The sequence below is a fragment of the Seriola aureovittata genome, chromosome 14 (genome assembly GCF_021018895.1).
Source record: "Seriola aureovittata isolate HTS-2021-v1 ecotype China chromosome 14, ASM2101889v1, whole genome shotgun sequence".
Classification (NCBI taxonomy): Eukaryota; Metazoa; Chordata; class Actinopteri; order Carangiformes; family Carangidae; genus Seriola; species Seriola aureovittata.
Window position 1 is genome coordinate 8,101,538 of NC_079377.1, and position 16,154 is coordinate 8,117,691.

Consider the following 16,154-nt stretch of genomic DNA (forward strand, 5'->3'; position numbering starts at 1 on the left):
CACAAAGTAAGAAATGGACACAAAACACAAGATGTAGTAATATTTCTTCAAATATTTATATATATTTATATATTTATAATATACTCATCACTTGGTTTGTCCATACATACACACACGCACATATATACAAACAAAAAGAAACACAAAATGTAACCTTTCAGAAGCTCAGTCCATGATGCCAAACTGCAAAACCAGCCCAGAGGTCAATTAAACAACACCATTTAAGCAACCTAAGACAATGATCTTAAATTATGCATAGCTTAAGTTATCAACTGAAAAATATTTCCTTCTGTATCAGAAAGCACAAAAAACATTGTCCATTATCACATCTTCCTCTCTGATTTTTGCCATTTCCTCAAAAAAAAAAAGAAGAAAAAACATTCATACAATCTCACATAAGGATGTTAAAGAAAGAAAAAAAGACAAATGACAATGTTTATAAATTTCAAAGAGGAAATGTATGTACACATGCAAGCATGAAACACAGTAAACAAACGCAGTAATACCATGTCTTATACAGGCCTGACGCTGCACACAGCAAGAGTCCAGGTGGGCTGAGGAGGGAAAAAAAAAAATCAAAACACAAAAGGAATGACATCATGATATAAGAAATATTCCCTTTCTCGTAAACAAGTCGAACACAAAGTGTGAAATGTAAGACATCATTATAGTCACCACAAAGGCAAAACAACTTGTTTCACAGCTGTGTTAGAACAAACTCCTGGTTTCTCCCCATATGAAACATGATTAAATAAATTACCTATTGCATGTTCATGTCGGATATTGCTTTCTGGATTCGATTTATTAGTGGAATTAAAACAAAGCTCAGTTCATATTAATACCACAGATCATTGGCTCTCCTTGAATTAAATGGTAGCTTATTAAAAAAAGTGCTTTGACTACCATTTGACACAGAATAACTGATAAATTGAAAAGTGCGGTAAGTTGAGTGGGAATGTAAAGAATAGCTGCATGGATCCAAAGTGGGTTAAGGGAAGAAACGTTTGGTCGACTGGTTCCCAGACTGATCAGTGTAGTGTATGAGATTTTGAAATCAGAGGTAAACCTCATAAGTGCAGGAAACGCTAACTGCTCTAACCTCAGCCTGCTGGACATGATGCTCTTCACCACACCCTCCCACCTACTACAACCTTTTTTAAATGCTGCACAAGTACTGAGCGTGCCTCGCAGATCAGCGAGGATGATGGGGCGTTTAGGAGATTCCTCTCTGCTTCTTCTCCAGCTTTAGGCAGCTTGTGCTGTTTGTTAATTGCTCTCTCAGGATCTCAGTGAGCTCTCTAAAGTAGTGGAGGGTTTTAGTGCATTTGAGAGGCACAGTAAAACACAAGGGAAGGAAAGAAGGAAAGATGAGCCTCCATGGTGTTTCTAATAAATAAATGAACATCAACATTTCTCAATGCAAAAGGACAGGTCCAACCAAGGAAGGCATTAATTAATGAGCATAATGACAGCAAATGTCACACAGTCGAGGTCAGCATCATCCTAGCATGCAAAAGTAGGACAGAACAGCCAACACAGGGTACAATTCATCCCAACACCCCCGCCCTCCCATCCTTCCACTGAGCTCAGATACAAAGTGATGCAGGTCCGTGACACTAGTGTTCAGACTTGAGTGGAGCAGACAGCCCAGCAGAGTGGTGTCTCACTCCCACAGAGTGGGACGTCTCCCGGTGACAGACGCGAGGAGGGGCTCCCTCCTTCCCAGCTATTGCAGCGTCAGCGGGACGCGCTCCCCGAGCTCCAGCAACAATCTGTCAGACGACGCACTGCGGGACATCTGAGCACCGCCGAGGCAAGAGACGGGGGTCTTCACACTTTGGATCTGGCTTCGGCCAGACAATAGCAGCTTACCAGGAAACAGCAAAATCAAAATCACACAAGGATCTTTGCACAACAAAAACGCAACAGCAGGAAACAAAAGAATAGAAGACTTAACAAACCAAACATACTCTCAGAAATGCATTTTGTGTAAAGTGTCTGTTGCAGCCTCAGCCAAATATTCATCCACCCCCCACAACATTCCACTTCAGTATGTTTATAAATATATATTTATATACATATAATACTATTTTATGATCAATTCTTGATGCTGGGAGCGGCGGTGGTAGAGTTTGCTCAGCTAGAGATGGCTTTAGTTAAACGTCAAGGAGGATTAAGGGAGGTTGAGGCCATGCTGACGAGTCCTCCCCCCAAGGAGAAGGAGGAGGAAGAGAAGGAGGAGGAAGAGGAAGAGGAAGAAGAGGAGGAGGAGGAGGAGGGGAGGGGGGGGCTCCTCTTGCTGAGAACTGGACAGTAGTAAACGTCAGACACACAGTCAGCCTGCAGCGTAACTGCTCAGGAAGGAGTAGAACATGGGCAGCTTCATGCGCTGCTGGTCCCGCCGACACCACGCCATCACTGTACCCTCACTGTTGGCTGTGTACAGGTGGTGGCCGTCACACGAGTACGTCAGGCTGAGGCACACAGGAGAGGATGTGACCATCAGACTTCCTCACAGAATTACACTGAATATTTGCAATGAATAATGTCTACAATGGTGCCACTGTTATGATACCTGATGATGGGTTTGCTTGACTTGGGAAAGGTGATTTCTCTCACTGGTTTCAAATCCCAGGTGCTCCACAACCTGCACATAAAAACATCAGAGAGAATAATTCAGTGTGTTGATGAGACAAGAAGCACTTCAACCTAAAAAAATGAATTTTCTGCTCACCTGACGACCCCGTTCTCCAGCCCGCCGGCGATGACGTTGACAGACACGCCCTCCGGCTGGTTGGAGAAGGCCAGAGAGCAGATGATCTCTCTGCAGTGGACGTGACCAATCAGGTCACCGTTCACCGTCCACAGACGCAGGTCGCTGCCTCCGCCCACTAGATACAAAGACACACGAGCTATGACTCACATTGAGGACCAACACACACTTCAATAAACTAGAGACGTGATATGATAAACACTGAGGTTGTACAGGGAGACAGTCCTCACCCGAGTCACAAACTGTTGCGATGTCACCTGTGGTCTCGCTGGCAGACACAGACGTCACCGGGCTTTTGTGGCCAGTGAGGCTTTGTACATAACAGAGCCTGAAGAAACATAGAGCAGCTCAAAGACCACACTAACTGTATGCTGCAGAAATGTTGTTTTATTTTAGCTTTCTCACCACACAAACACAAACACTAAAAGACATACAAAATATGATATGATATGATTAAAGCATTTTCTTCTCTTTTCATATCTCACACACACTGACCTGTTGAGGTCCCAGAGGATACAAGTGCCGTCTTTGCTAACACTGATGAGGATGCTGTAGGGTTTGCAGACAAACAGGCTGGTGACTTCCCCCGTGTGTCCGTACAGGTGAACCTGAGATTCCACCTCCATCTCTGACGGCTATGTTATTTAAACAAAAGACACATATTAAAGACCATTTACAGATCACATACACGTCTGAATACTTGCCTTTGACTCATTGTTAGCATGTATCAATCTCCAACAGGATTTTCTGAACAGCATAAATCAATTGTCACTGAAACGCCCTTCAGGAATAGAGAAACAGGAAATGTAATTGCCTGTTGGTGGGGACTGATGAAGGTCTGAAAGCCCCTCTGATGACTGAACTCCCAGACCCCTAATCCCACTTGTAGGCTCGGTGGAAATGTGTTTCAAGGGCAACTGTGATGTGACTAATGAAGCTGAGCGTTTGAGCATGGTGAAGCTGTCTAAAGAGGGGGAGAGGAGGGTGGGGGTAATGGGAGGTGGGTGGGTGGATTGGGCATTGATGTGGAGGCGGAAGGTTAGAGGGGGACGTTGCCATGGAAACCCACCGTGGTGCTGGTGAAGCGGTTGCTGTAGGCGGTGATGACTCCACACTTGCTACCTGTAAATAGCTGGCAGCCATCAGGCACCCAAGCGCAGCTGGTCACCTGGAGGAGAGGGAGACGCACGGTTGGACAGAGGGAATGAAAAAGCTGAAAGCTCATAGGTTGATCCTCAGTGCAGAATTATGTAACACAAACAACCAGTATTTTCTTTCACGAACAGTTGGCCTGGATTTCTCTGAGCTGTTTACCTGGTGAAGTTGTGAACACTGAATAAAGTTGATAGGTGGTTCACTCTGTTTGCTCTTTAGCCTCAATATGTTGTCTGCATAGCCCCAGCTCAAGATGGCCGACCACTGGATGTCTGTGCTGTGCATACTGCGAACACCTACAGAGGAGAGAACACGAAATTAATGGAGTCAGCAGGACACTGTGCAGAACATCCTGTACATCCACTCTGACTTGTGGCTGAGCGGTGGGTTTCCTACCCTGCTCCTTGCTGTAAATCATCATGAGGCAGAACATGCGGGACAGCCCGCAGATGGCTCGCGTTGGCAGAGCCAGCAGGGATCCAAACCTCTCCCCGTGCGGCTGGCTGAAGCACACCACTGGGTCTGGAGCAGAGGGCGAGCCCACGTACTCACCCCACTTCAGACCTTTGATCCATGGCAGTGGACTCTGTGGAGGGGGGGAGGAAATTACCAGGTGAGCAGCACATCATTTCATGGACGATGCATTGAGTCCTGTCTTTCTCAGCACACAGCAGGCTGCCAGAGTCACACAGAGAAGATTACCGGGCACACTATTTCCTTGGCCTGTTCTCTGGTTTCTCTGAAGGCCAGATGAACCAGGAGTCCCATGGCGGCTGGCAGCTCCCCCTCCATTGTGAGTTTTGGGCCGGCCCTGCTGATATGAGAGGCGTTGAAGAGCTGCCTGGGTGTCTGTCCGTACGTCTTGATCATTGTCTCCAGGGCCCTTCGCTGCACTGGGTCTTCTACAGCCGAAACATCCATGCCAAAGTATGTCTGTGAAAATTTATATGAAGCCGATGTAAGCAACAACAACGCAAATACTTTTTACCCATAATTCTAAGCAGATGTGGTAATTCGCAGCTTCTTACAGCTGGGTGGAAGACGTTGATGGCCTGGACTGCAGCTTTGCCTTTCTGCTTGAGCCCGAACACCAGGTCGATCCACTGGCACAGCGTCTGGGAGACCTGGTCGGACTCTAGCGCCTGTCGGTGGATCAGGATGAACAGACGCGGGTCGTTGCGAGCCCAGGGTGGCAAATTCACATGATTCACCCTCTCGCCATTCTGACGAACCCCAAAATCAAAACCTGTTCAAGCAAAAAGAAAAGTTACTTTTCTAATTTATGAGAAGCTATAAAAAATGTATGCAGGAATAAAAGGTAGGTATAAAGGTCAAAGGTATAAAAGAAAGTGAAAAAATAATTACCCTCTCTGTTGACCAAGAATTCTGGGAGGTAGAAAAACTCTGGGATTAGCTCTTTCACATCAGTCATGGACTCGTAGGAGGACAGGCGCCACGTGGTGTTCATAGAGTGAAATGTCCGGTCCGGAATATCAAAGCTCTGGTCTGATTAAGGCCAAAGACAATCTCATTACACATTCAACTCAGTGATTGAAAAGATCCCCTTTCATGACCTGAGACACCATGCTTGATGAATACATTTACGATCACACAGAAAGAGGATCAGAGGAGAGACACAAATGAATGAAAAAACTATTAACATAAATGGAAGAAATAGAAAAGAGAAGGGGAAAGCACTAGGAGTTGATCAGAGAAATGTATTGAGATGAAGTAACCTTTCATGGCTAATACATGTGACGCAGCACAGCTACGGCAACACGCTGCTCAGTTCCAGCATCTCAGTACTAAAAGCCTCAGAATCAATTAAGATGGAGCTGTCAATGTAATGCAGACAGGTGGGACTAGACAGGTGCTGCTAAAAGCTTTTTGGAGCTGTATGATAATCATCTGCTGTTAAAGAGCCACCCACAGTCAGGGCTGTCACTCACTTAACATTTACAGTGCTTGTTGAAACTATAAATACTGTAAAAGATAATGCAGCCAGGAGTTTTTTTTCCCTGGCTTAAGATTTCCTTCCTTGACTTTCAGTAAACATTAATGTGAGACTCACCCTGGTATGCGAGGAACATCTTGGTGAACGGGGGCATACGGACCAGGAAGTGCAGCACAGTGCCACTGTTGGAGTAGTGGGAGCCGTAGTGGTAAGGCTGGACAGGAGGCATGGGGTCGTCCTCACGGATGCCCTTCTTGTACTCCTCCTCCAGGTACTTCACAGCAAACACACACATTAATGCGTTTTATTAATGGCACATCCAGGAGTGGTATGAAACAGTAAGTCAGGCCTGGGATTTGGCTCCATTCTAGACCACCTTTTTCACACACCATCAGACCACTAATGTTATAGGCTAACCCTGTTTGATGATGTAACAGGTGCCAGACTAGTTATAAGTTAACAGACCATTAGGTGAAGGGCAGTAGTTTTCATCTTTTCATCGCTTCAGGTTTTTATCATTACCATTATCAAAGGCAGGGTCGATGTTTAAAGACAGTGCTGGAAGTAACAGCATCACTGTGGACACACACACGTGTGAGCCGCACTAACCCTCACCCTCACCCTCACCCTCACCCTCACGCACAGTTGAGGTAAGCGGTGTGTCCCAGGTCTGAGAAATGCATCTGAGGTCCGATCATTCCTGCTTGCTATTCATGGCGCCACTGAAAACATCCAATAGACATGCTAATAGGTACAACGGGGCCTTACCCTGTAATTATCCACATAGCGATCCTCTTTTTCTTTTGACTGGACTGCGATGGGTTTGCTCAAATTCCTGCACAATGACAAAATGGAAGCAAAACAGAAATGAATCGTGATTTTCAATAGTGATAAACAAGTGTCCTATTATAAATGATTTTCCTGTCATGAGTCTTGACCTCAGAGAGGCCTCATTTACCATCTAATCCATCAAAGAATAACATAATATATAAATTAACAATGTCTGCACTGATTTATCATGATAGTTTGGAACAACTAGCATATGTATGAAGAACACTTAAGAATATATGAGAGCAGTACACTTAAAATACGGAGTATCTAACGCATCAGTGACAGCACGAGTACAAATATGTATTACAATGCTTAAGACTAATCTGTATGAGCCTCTTAAAACCTGGTATAACCTCAAATGCCTTGCAAAACACAGTAACAGAGGAACCATCTGCCACTGACCTGTAGATGTTTGGGTCCTGCAGGTCGAGCGTCTCGCTGGTGTAATCTCGCAGGATAAAGGGGAACACAGGGTACTGCATGAGGTCATTGAAGGAGCGGCCTGCGTGCTTGTTGAGATGAGTGAGGTACTCAAAGTTCGAGATCTGACCCGAGCCCCAGAGCTGCGTGAGTGCTGTGATATTTCCGTGCTCTAGCAGGTTGGGCAGATCAGATGTCAGGATGTTGTGGTAGACGTCGTCACGGAACTAAAGGCGAGAATGCAGAAAACCATGAGATCGTTTCCAAACATGGAAACTAACTAACTAACTTGCAAATTAAATCTGATTAACAGTTTGATCACTAAAATGCTGTGCATCTCCGTTTCCTGTGCAACTGACAAAATGAGCCCGGTGCCTTAAGAGAGCTGCTAATCCACATAGAATAACTCAATTAGTCTTAAATTTTAATTTAATTCATCTAAAAGCTGAAACGTTTCCACCAAACCAAGCCAAAGATAATAAATGCACAAAATGCCCCAAAAACATGGCAAAGAACCAACATGCTGATGTTAAGCAGATATAATGTTCACCCTCTTAGTTTAGCACATTAACAAGCTCACATTTACTAATTAGCAATCAACAAAAACTTCAGCTGCAGGTTATACCTACTGAATAAATCAAATTTTTGGCCTGATGATGGTTCTAGATGAAAAGTCAGAGGCTCACCAAAGTGATTACAATTCATCCTGAGGGGGACATAAATGTTTGCACCAAAAACCAAAACAGTCTAAACCTGAAGTGAGCACACAGGGAAAATGGAAATAAATCCTTTTTGCCTGTTTATCACGTTAAAGTTTTTGCAAGTCCACAGACAATCTAAAGGCAGATTGAAATTCCTGCTGGAAAACCCCAATTTGCTTAAAAGTCAGTTGTCCGACCTCATTGTAACATTCTTTCAGTATTTAAATGAAAGTACAACAATAACAGTTTTTCCTTACAGAATATAATGGTACTGTATCTTATTATCGTGACTGATTTCTGGCACAGAATACCACACCAAAAAGGCATCAGGGACAGAACAACAAAAAGGCAATTCAACAATTAACTCTCACAGCAAATCATTATTTTATTTTTTTTTCAAGCTGCATGATTTTGTCTATTCTTACATGTTTTTCTTTGAGCATCAGTGGGCTCTTTCATCTTGTCATTTTTAAATCACAGTCCATCCTGTGTGGCTGCATTTTAATATTCAAATGGAACATGGAATGAATTTTTCTCTTGTGATCTGCTGGGTAGTCTAGTTATGGATGATAAGCACAGTCAGTTCTTTGCGATAATGAATTTAAATAGTTCAAGTAAATACGCTGGAAGATCTATTGTATGCCAGTCACGAACAATGTCAGCATTCATTTCAGTATTTCTTTATTGTATACCCAACTTTCCACTGGCTTCCACTGGCTCATTTGAGCCCTGTGTGTTTGCCTCACCTTGGTGTTATCAAAGGCTAACAGCAGGGTCCTGCCATTGGTGAGGAATATCTCCACAGCGTTGTCTCTTAGCTGCCACCAGCGCTTGTGCACCTCCTTGATCTCCTCGTACGTCCAGGAGAAGGAAGGTGCCTCGGTCTCCCCGTGAAGGCTCTGTCCAAACACATAAACACATCCAGTGCTGAGTTGCCAGGCAGACTCACATACGGCAGTGCCATCCTTCTGGCAGAGAACAAGCCTGGACAGTAAAGCCTGGCTGTACCTGGTTGTCATGAGCATCAGCAGCGTTGTCCTCCACAAAGTACATCCCAGACTTTCCTGTGAGACAGTGCAGAGTGAGAGAGATTTGGTGTACTAAGAGCAAGACAAACAAAAGCTTTCCCCACTGAATAACTAACAAACACTTGTGTGTGAGGGCAGAGCAATATTCTCTAGTGCCTCAGAGAGAGCACATTACTCTTTGTGCCTTGTAACCGGCTGAGTATATTATGCATGGAACAGCTGTGAGGGACGGTCAGTGACTTACCCAGAAGTAGCTCCCCTGCTGTCTCTCTGGAGGGGGCCACGCTGATGCAACGTCTAGTGAACCTAAGGACAAAAAGACATTTCTCATTCAAGCAATACACCATATGAATAAAGCATAGACATCTCTCAATGTAGCACCAGTCTATTAGACATTTATGTACCTTCTTCAGATCATCCTGGCTTTCTGAGACAGATATGATGTTTACTAAAGGCTTACAGAGCGGCAGAGAGACAGAGAGGAGGAAAGTTATACCTGATGGGCTCGCTGGTGGCTTTGTCTTTGACAGTGGAGGAGAAGGAGGAGTGAGTCTTATCCTCAAACAGGAAGGACAGTGGTGGCTTCATGGTGTCTAAATAAGACATGAAGGTCAGATTAAGGGAGACAAACTCACTAGTACTGGATGGAATTTTGCCATCAAGGGTGTAACCACCTTCAGCCTTGCGTCTGTCTTTGAGCAGGTATTTGTTGGGGATGGTGAGGTAGCATCTCTGTAGTCGCCGTCGCTCCCGGTTCGAACCTTCAGTGGGGTCCAGCTGCCAGGATGTTGGGTAGGATGTCTGGTCATACCAAACCGCGCTGAAACAGACCATTACAGCCGTTTAACACTTTGTCTACTCATATACAGAAGAAACCTGACTGCGGAGCCATAACTACCAGTGAGATGTCATATCTTCATGAAGAGAAGAAGTTCATATTCTACAGTTTCCATAAATTTCAGATGGTGAGTTTTTTAAAGCCTCATTGAGATTTATTTAGTCAATAAGCTCATAATTACATTTCTAGCATCTGTTTCTGAATTTAGCTAATTGTGCAGGAAGATCAAATTTGCCAAAAAGAAAATTAACATGGCTCTGTGAATGGCAGTTGCCCTCTTTTGCCAGACTAAAATATGTCAACAAGTATTGGATGGACTGCAATGACATAACTAAAAAACATTTCTTCTAGTACCAAGAGAAAAACATTTTTTAGAGGTAATTAGCAAATGTTAAAATCTAAGAAGGTGAACATGCTAAATGTTAAACCTGATAAATATTAGCATTTTATTTTTGTCAATTGTGAGCTTGTTACCATGCTGCTTAAAGCATGCAGCTGTAAGCTGTGTGTTAGTTCAGCCCGACAGAGCTGCTCTCGTGGCTGTAGACGCAGCCCTGCCTCACTGGATATGGATTTACACATGTATAGATCAAAAAGTTTGCCTGATTTATTTTACAAATCATACTTTTTTCTGTCGTATTCTACTTCTCTACATGGCTGAGAGAATCTCTTTTTTTTTATTCCAGTTTATTTACTCAAACAAACTGCAGTCAAAGTGTTTCACATTAGAATGTCATTTTCCCTACTGTTTTTTAAAGGAGCAAATTACCGGAAAATAAGTTGGAGAAATATAATCATCATTACGGTAACGATTTAATTATTGCACTTAATGATGTTGCAAAAACCCATGTGAGAAATACATTCCCATGCCCACCGGTCATGCGTGAGTTGTTGCACCAGCTCCTGCCAGTGGCGGCTGGCGCTGAGGTCAGTCTTATAGAGTCCCCTGATGTGCTGGATGACTTTCTTTCTCTCCATGCCTTGCCGCAGAGACACATTCTGAGTGATATCTGCTGCAATCTTGGAAATGTCCTTGGACTTTCCATCAAGCCTCTGGATAAGGCTGCAGAGGAGTAAGACCGAATGGTGTGAATAGAGGAGTGGAAAAAAAGACACAATTCTTACTATTATTTTCTTGTACTGAACATCAATTTCACATCAGAAAAATATCCCAGACTCACTTCCTCTGAGTGTTGGCCATTTTCTTTTCCCACGCCACTTTGCTTGTTTTCTCTTCAGCTTCATACTTGAATTTTTCCTGTGAGAATAAATATACAAGTAAACAAGTTCTTCGCATGTATTTTTCTGGCTAAGAAGAAAAGCTGACAGGCTTTATGGATCCACCTGCACAAACCAGTTGGTATTTCATGTTTTATTAAAAAGCCTTAGAAGCTGTTTTCCTTCCCTTTGACAATGGCTGTCTTTATACAACTTACCTCTTTTATGGCCCTGAGCAACTCTTGTTTGTGTGGTGCGTTGGGTGGGATGCAGCGATGGCCACAAAGCTTGAGAGATGTCATGAATACACCCACAGCGTTCTGCTCATCTTTGGTGAGGCTGTCCTTGTGGTCGTGCAGCATCTCGTACAGGTAAAGGGACAGCTTCGGTCCGTGCTGAGTTACAGAGAGAAGAACCGATTAAAATTTTATTTGTGTCTGAAGCAAGTCACATAGTGATGGACAGGAAACAAGCCTTATACGGCTGGCTGACCTTCAGTAAGGTCTGAGAGGAGGATGCAGAGTAAATATGACAATGCAAGGGGGCTGATGAAGAGCAGTAAACATCTGTTATTTTTTCAATCTAGGCCTGACAACTCCTGGAAAACTGAAGAAGTCAAAATGACAAACAAAGCTAACATACTGTACACTCACTCACACTTTCCCCTGAAACAAACACAAAAAAGATTTAGATCTACAGTTGGTAGGTAAGAATTACCAGAATTATAATATTTTACTATATAGTGCCTGGAAGTGAACAACAACCAAGTTGATGTGTGAGGTGATAAATGGATTTTAATGATGCATTTCCGTCACCACTCACCTCTAGACCCGGGCTGAGGCTCTCCTTCAGGATATCCAGGTGTCTGGGATCAAACACAAACTCCAGTGCCTCCTTCCTGTCAGACAGCAGAAGCGCAGGGCTGAGTGTGTGCACCAGCAGGCGGCCAATTTGGACCCGGAAAGTGTCTCGACACGACCACAAGATCCTTCGCCACTGCTGATGAGGGGCTCCTCCCCGACCTGTGCTGCCCTGTGAGATCACAACCACGGACATACCGTTTCACAATATGGCAATCACATTGGCTCTTCACAGCTTAAAAAAAAACAAACAAAAAAAAAACACACAATTACTTTTGACCTACCAGGCTAATTTTGATCCCATCCATCATGAGCTTGAGGATGTCTTTCTGAAAGCTCTTCTTGCTGGCAGGTGGTAGGGTGAAGGGGGTAGGAGAGTGTGGGACAGAGGCGGAGCCAATGTCATCCTGCGCTTGATCACCTTGATCTGGTGTGAAAATCTGTTGGTCTGGGGAGTCTGGAATATTCAGCAGGTCAAACAAGTCCTGACTCACATCTGAAATGAGAGACACAATTAAACAGAACAAGGGTTAGACAGCAGGTTCGGTTTATATGAGGTGAAGGAGAAAATGGAGAAGATCAGAATAGATAAGTGGGAGAAGAAAAGGTTTTTTACCATGATAGATGAGTCTGTTGACAGCAAGAACCACGAGCCTCTGCAGCCGTTGGACGAACTCAGTCTCGCTGGCACGAATGGGGTTTTCCTGGCTCATCCTCCTCTGCATCATCTGGTTGAGCTCATCGCTGGCTACAGAGCGCATCCGCATCAGGAGAGAGTCAGTCTGGGCCAGAGAGAACCGGCGACGACCTACAAGCACAACATTTGTACGAGCTCAGTTGTGAGAACACAAACGGGGCGCTCACATCTGTAAGTGAAAGTACACATGCTTTTCTCCTTTAAAGTTCAGAGTAAAGTTATGCAAATGTCTCATATATCATTGAACACAGAGAGGATTATAAAGATTCAATGATCAAAATGCCATCTGTGCTGAAATGCTTAACACTGATTTAGTTAAGCATTTAAAATGTGCACACACACACAAAGGCACCAGTAGCACACAAGAGTACTGGGCAAATTAACCCCCCCAAGGTGAGTTGGCGGTAAAGGGTGAGTTCACTGCAGAAGTGGGAGACATGCCCCATGACAGGGAGGATGTTCTCCGCTGTGGACCGCAGTCCCAGCTACCTGCGTCACAGTGGAGCATGTAGGATGGAGCTCCTGAGGGGGAGGGGAGGGGGGAGTCCTGAGACAGGAAGCTGAAGGGAGGGGACAGGGGGATCTGGCCATAGGAGCAGTAGTGCTGTCTGGGGATACGAGGGATAATGGAGTCTTTCATGGCAATGGAACCTTCGGATCAGGATGAGGAGAGGATCAATAAACAGACAGGTGAGAGTGGCGCAGTGAAATACTTGACAAAACATGGTGGTCAATTCTGCCTCGACATGTCGGATCACTTTGAAACACTCACCTGCGATGCTCTTGCGCTTCTGATGGATGGCATGATGTGGAGAGCTTGGTGTATTAACAGAGCTGCTCAGCCTCTGAGGTTCCTGATTGGCTGTCGTCTTTATAAATTCTATGGCTGACTGAAGGACGCGGAACTGCAAAGCCACTGACATCTCTGGGAGAGAATAGAGATATGGATTTTGTCATGTTAGAAGTCATATTAATGCTCTTTGTTTGGTAGTGACAACACGTTTCATGGAAGAGCACACATGTCTTTGTTGCTAATTCACATACACTGATTTCTCACTTAATACTCTGTTCATCAGTGTAATGTGCATCTTGTCCTGGCAATTTACTGAGAGGTTCAACAGTTTCTGCAATCACAGCTGCAATACTATTTTATAATTTTCTTATAATCATTATTATTATTCCACTATTGTGTTTTCATCTGCTGAATTGAAATTCTCCTTTCTACTCTTCGGTAACATTTTTATCAATGAAACCTGCCCACTAAGGGAGTGGAAAAGAGAGCAATTTGGAATCGTAGATTAACCTAATGATCAAATCTTACAAACACACACCTTTTCATGAACAGGTCCCATTCATCAAGGTGAAACGAGAAGCTTATGACAAGTTTGTGCAGTTTATAGAGTTTGCTGAACCCGACTTCGGGAAAAGAAGAGAAAGAAAAAGGAGGGTGTTCTGTTGAGCATGGGGCTCAATGGGAGCAATAATACAGTTAAGCATAATTACTAAAATGAGAAACAACCAAAAATAAAGGGGGGCAAGTACAAAGCCATGATGCCTTTGTAATGTTTTTGTGATCACAGAATGATATTATCAGATCAAAAAAAAAAAAAAATGTAGAGAAATAAGCGCTAATGGGGAAGAGATGGGAGATATATTCTTCAGAGAGCAAATTTAGGGACAAATGAGAGAAAACCATTTAGTAGGAAGATGGAGATGTGAGATAGTTCACAAATGATATTTTTTTCTCAAATGAGTTTCCACTCTGCAGTCGTAGATAATGAAGTGACAGCCCGGTTTCTTTCTGCAGCAGAGCATGACAGCTTGATTTCACCAGAACTGCAGAGCATGGTAGATGACAACACCGATACATTTTGCATGTGTATTGAATTTCAGAAATTCACTCCTCACCCTGTGTGCGACGCATCTTGCTGGTCTGCATGAAACCCAACAAGGAAATGAGGTCTTCGATGATGCGGAAGTATTGGGACCCTGAAGAGCTGCAGGAGTGGATAGTCACAGCTACTAACAGCTGCTGGATGTCACACACCAGGAGCTTGTAGTCATTCAGGGGAATACTGCAGAGGGAGGACAAGGAAAACAATAAAACACCAAGCAGAGGAAGCGAGTCTACTACTCGTATACGCTCAATCAATGAACAGTGAGAGGATTAATGATTTAATTCATGGCTCAAAGGTTCAAGACAAAACCCATGATGGTGTTTGAATGAATCATCCTCAGTTCTGGCAGCCGTACCCGTTCTCCATGCCGTTGAGGGTGGAGAGGGTGTTAAAGAGCACGTAGAGCAGCCCGTGGTCTAGAAGGATGTCTGCCAGCTTGGGGCAGGCGTTAAGGAGCTGCAACAGCATACACAGGATGTTGTGCACCAAGGAGTTCTCATACAGGGAGTTCTCAATAAGACCCAACACTGGGATAATACAGCGTTTTCTGAAAGGTGAGATATTTTCCATTTCCTCCAGGTCCAGACTGGAAAAGATTACAGAAAAGAAAAATGATGGTACAAATGTGCAAATAAATGTGTGCATCAAACACATTTATTCATATAGTAGACAATCCTATGCATAATATAAGATATTGTCCCTATGGCGCACAAGACACTATGGCTTGACATATGTGTTGCTCCTGGACTCACTCTTCCTCTAGGCCCACCGGCCGCCCAAACAGCATCTCCAGAAAGCATTCGAGGAGCCCCTGGCTGCCCTGGTGAATATACAGCTGGTTGGCCAGCAGTGAGAAGCCATGGTTCTTCAGGAATTTCTCCTTCTGCTCCTTGAGGGCTCGGCTGAAATAGGCATCCAACAGCTGGGAGAGAGGGGTGAGAATAATATAAGAATAATGCTTAGATTTTCATCTGCCTTCTTCTGCTTTAAATAACGCTCTGTCCTGAATGTTCTGTGGTTCAGAACAGTATTTGCTTAGCTTAGCATAAAGACTGGAAACAGGCCGTAACAGCTAGCCTAGCTCTGTGCAAAGGCATCGAAATCTGCCTACCACCACCTCTAAAGCTTGTTAATTAATATTCCTATCTCATTTATTTAATCTGTGCAAAAACCAAAGTGTAACATCTGTGGACTGTGTTTCTTTCTGGCTGTTCAGCCTTTCCAAGTTTCTGGTTATTTGACTTGATGCAGTTGGGTACACATTTTTTCTTCTGAATTGTCTACAAAACTCTGACATCAATGCTGCACGACAGTTTCACTCTCTGTGAGCGGTTTGCTAAAAGTGTTTGCTAAAAGCATAAGATGTGTACAACAAATGTGTGAATGTGACTTTTGGGAATGGTAATGAGCAAAACCATCCTAAACTGGCTACCACCATAGTGCCATCTTAAGTGTAGTAAAACAGACTCCTGGTGCGAAATCAGATCAACCCGCTCGACACAATATGAGACTCCTCAGAGAGGATACTGAACTAACCTTCATGACTCCTTGCTGGATGAGAGGTGACGAGTGGTTGACCAGGACAATGAGGGCCTCTGGTTGGATGAGTTTGTCCATCACCTCTTCAAGCATGAGATCAGGCAACAGCAGCAAGACACCTCTCAGAAGATCATAGAGTCCACAGCAGATCAGCACCAGGCAGTCCTCAGTACTGGACCTGAAAATCACACAGCTTAGACTTTGGTGCTGAATTACTGTGCGTGAATAACTAGCCAAATCCC

The 16,154-nt window shown here is 44.0% G+C and overlaps 1 protein-coding gene across 3 annotated transcripts in view; it reads right to left on the reverse strand.

Moving 5' to 3' along the window:
• Positions 1-32: 32 nt before the first annotated feature.
• Positions 33-16,154, reverse strand: part of lyst (lysosomal trafficking regulator) — a 57,918-nt gene continuing 41,796 nt past the window's right edge. For all 3 annotated transcript variants that reach the window (XM_056394957.1, XM_056394956.1, XM_056394955.1), the window contains exons 24-53: positions 15,910-16,090; positions 15,126-15,295; positions 14,729-14,959; positions 14,384-14,550; positions 13,248-13,400; positions 12,395-12,586; positions 12,063-12,274; positions 11,741-11,950; positions 11,137-11,313; positions 10,882-10,958; positions 10,575-10,763; positions 9,537-9,682; positions 9,359-9,455; positions 9,107-9,168; positions 8,843-8,898; positions 8,581-8,733; positions 7,116-7,360; positions 6,651-6,717; positions 6,000-6,156; positions 5,294-5,434; positions 4,957-5,174; positions 4,631-4,861; positions 4,325-4,514; positions 4,088-4,224; positions 3,843-3,941; positions 3,269-3,408; positions 3,004-3,101; positions 2,735-2,891; positions 2,576-2,647; positions 33-2,474 (exon numbers count right to left, since the gene is read on the reverse strand). In XM_056394957.1, coding sequence (XP_056250932.1) covers positions 2,336-2,474; positions 2,576-2,647; positions 2,735-2,891; positions 3,004-3,101; positions 3,269-3,408; positions 3,843-3,941; positions 4,088-4,224; positions 4,325-4,514; positions 4,631-4,861; positions 4,957-5,174; positions 5,294-5,434; positions 6,000-6,156; positions 6,651-6,717; positions 7,116-7,360; positions 8,581-8,733; positions 8,843-8,898; positions 9,107-9,168; positions 9,359-9,455; positions 9,537-9,682; positions 10,575-10,763; positions 10,882-10,958; positions 11,137-11,313; positions 11,741-11,950; positions 12,063-12,274; positions 12,395-12,586; positions 13,248-13,400; positions 14,384-14,550; positions 14,729-14,959; positions 15,126-15,295; positions 15,910-16,090 — 4,564 coding nt within the window. In that variant the 3' untranslated portion in view covers positions 33-2,335. The remainder of the gene's footprint in view (positions 2,475-2,575; positions 2,648-2,734; positions 2,892-3,003; positions 3,102-3,268; positions 3,409-3,842; positions 3,942-4,087; positions 4,225-4,324; positions 4,515-4,630; positions 4,862-4,956; positions 5,175-5,293; positions 5,435-5,999; positions 6,157-6,650; positions 6,718-7,115; positions 7,361-8,580; positions 8,734-8,842; positions 8,899-9,106; positions 9,169-9,358; positions 9,456-9,536; positions 9,683-10,574; positions 10,764-10,881; positions 10,959-11,136; positions 11,314-11,740; positions 11,951-12,062; positions 12,275-12,394; positions 12,587-13,247; positions 13,401-14,383; positions 14,551-14,728; positions 14,960-15,125; positions 15,296-15,909; positions 16,091-16,154) is intronic.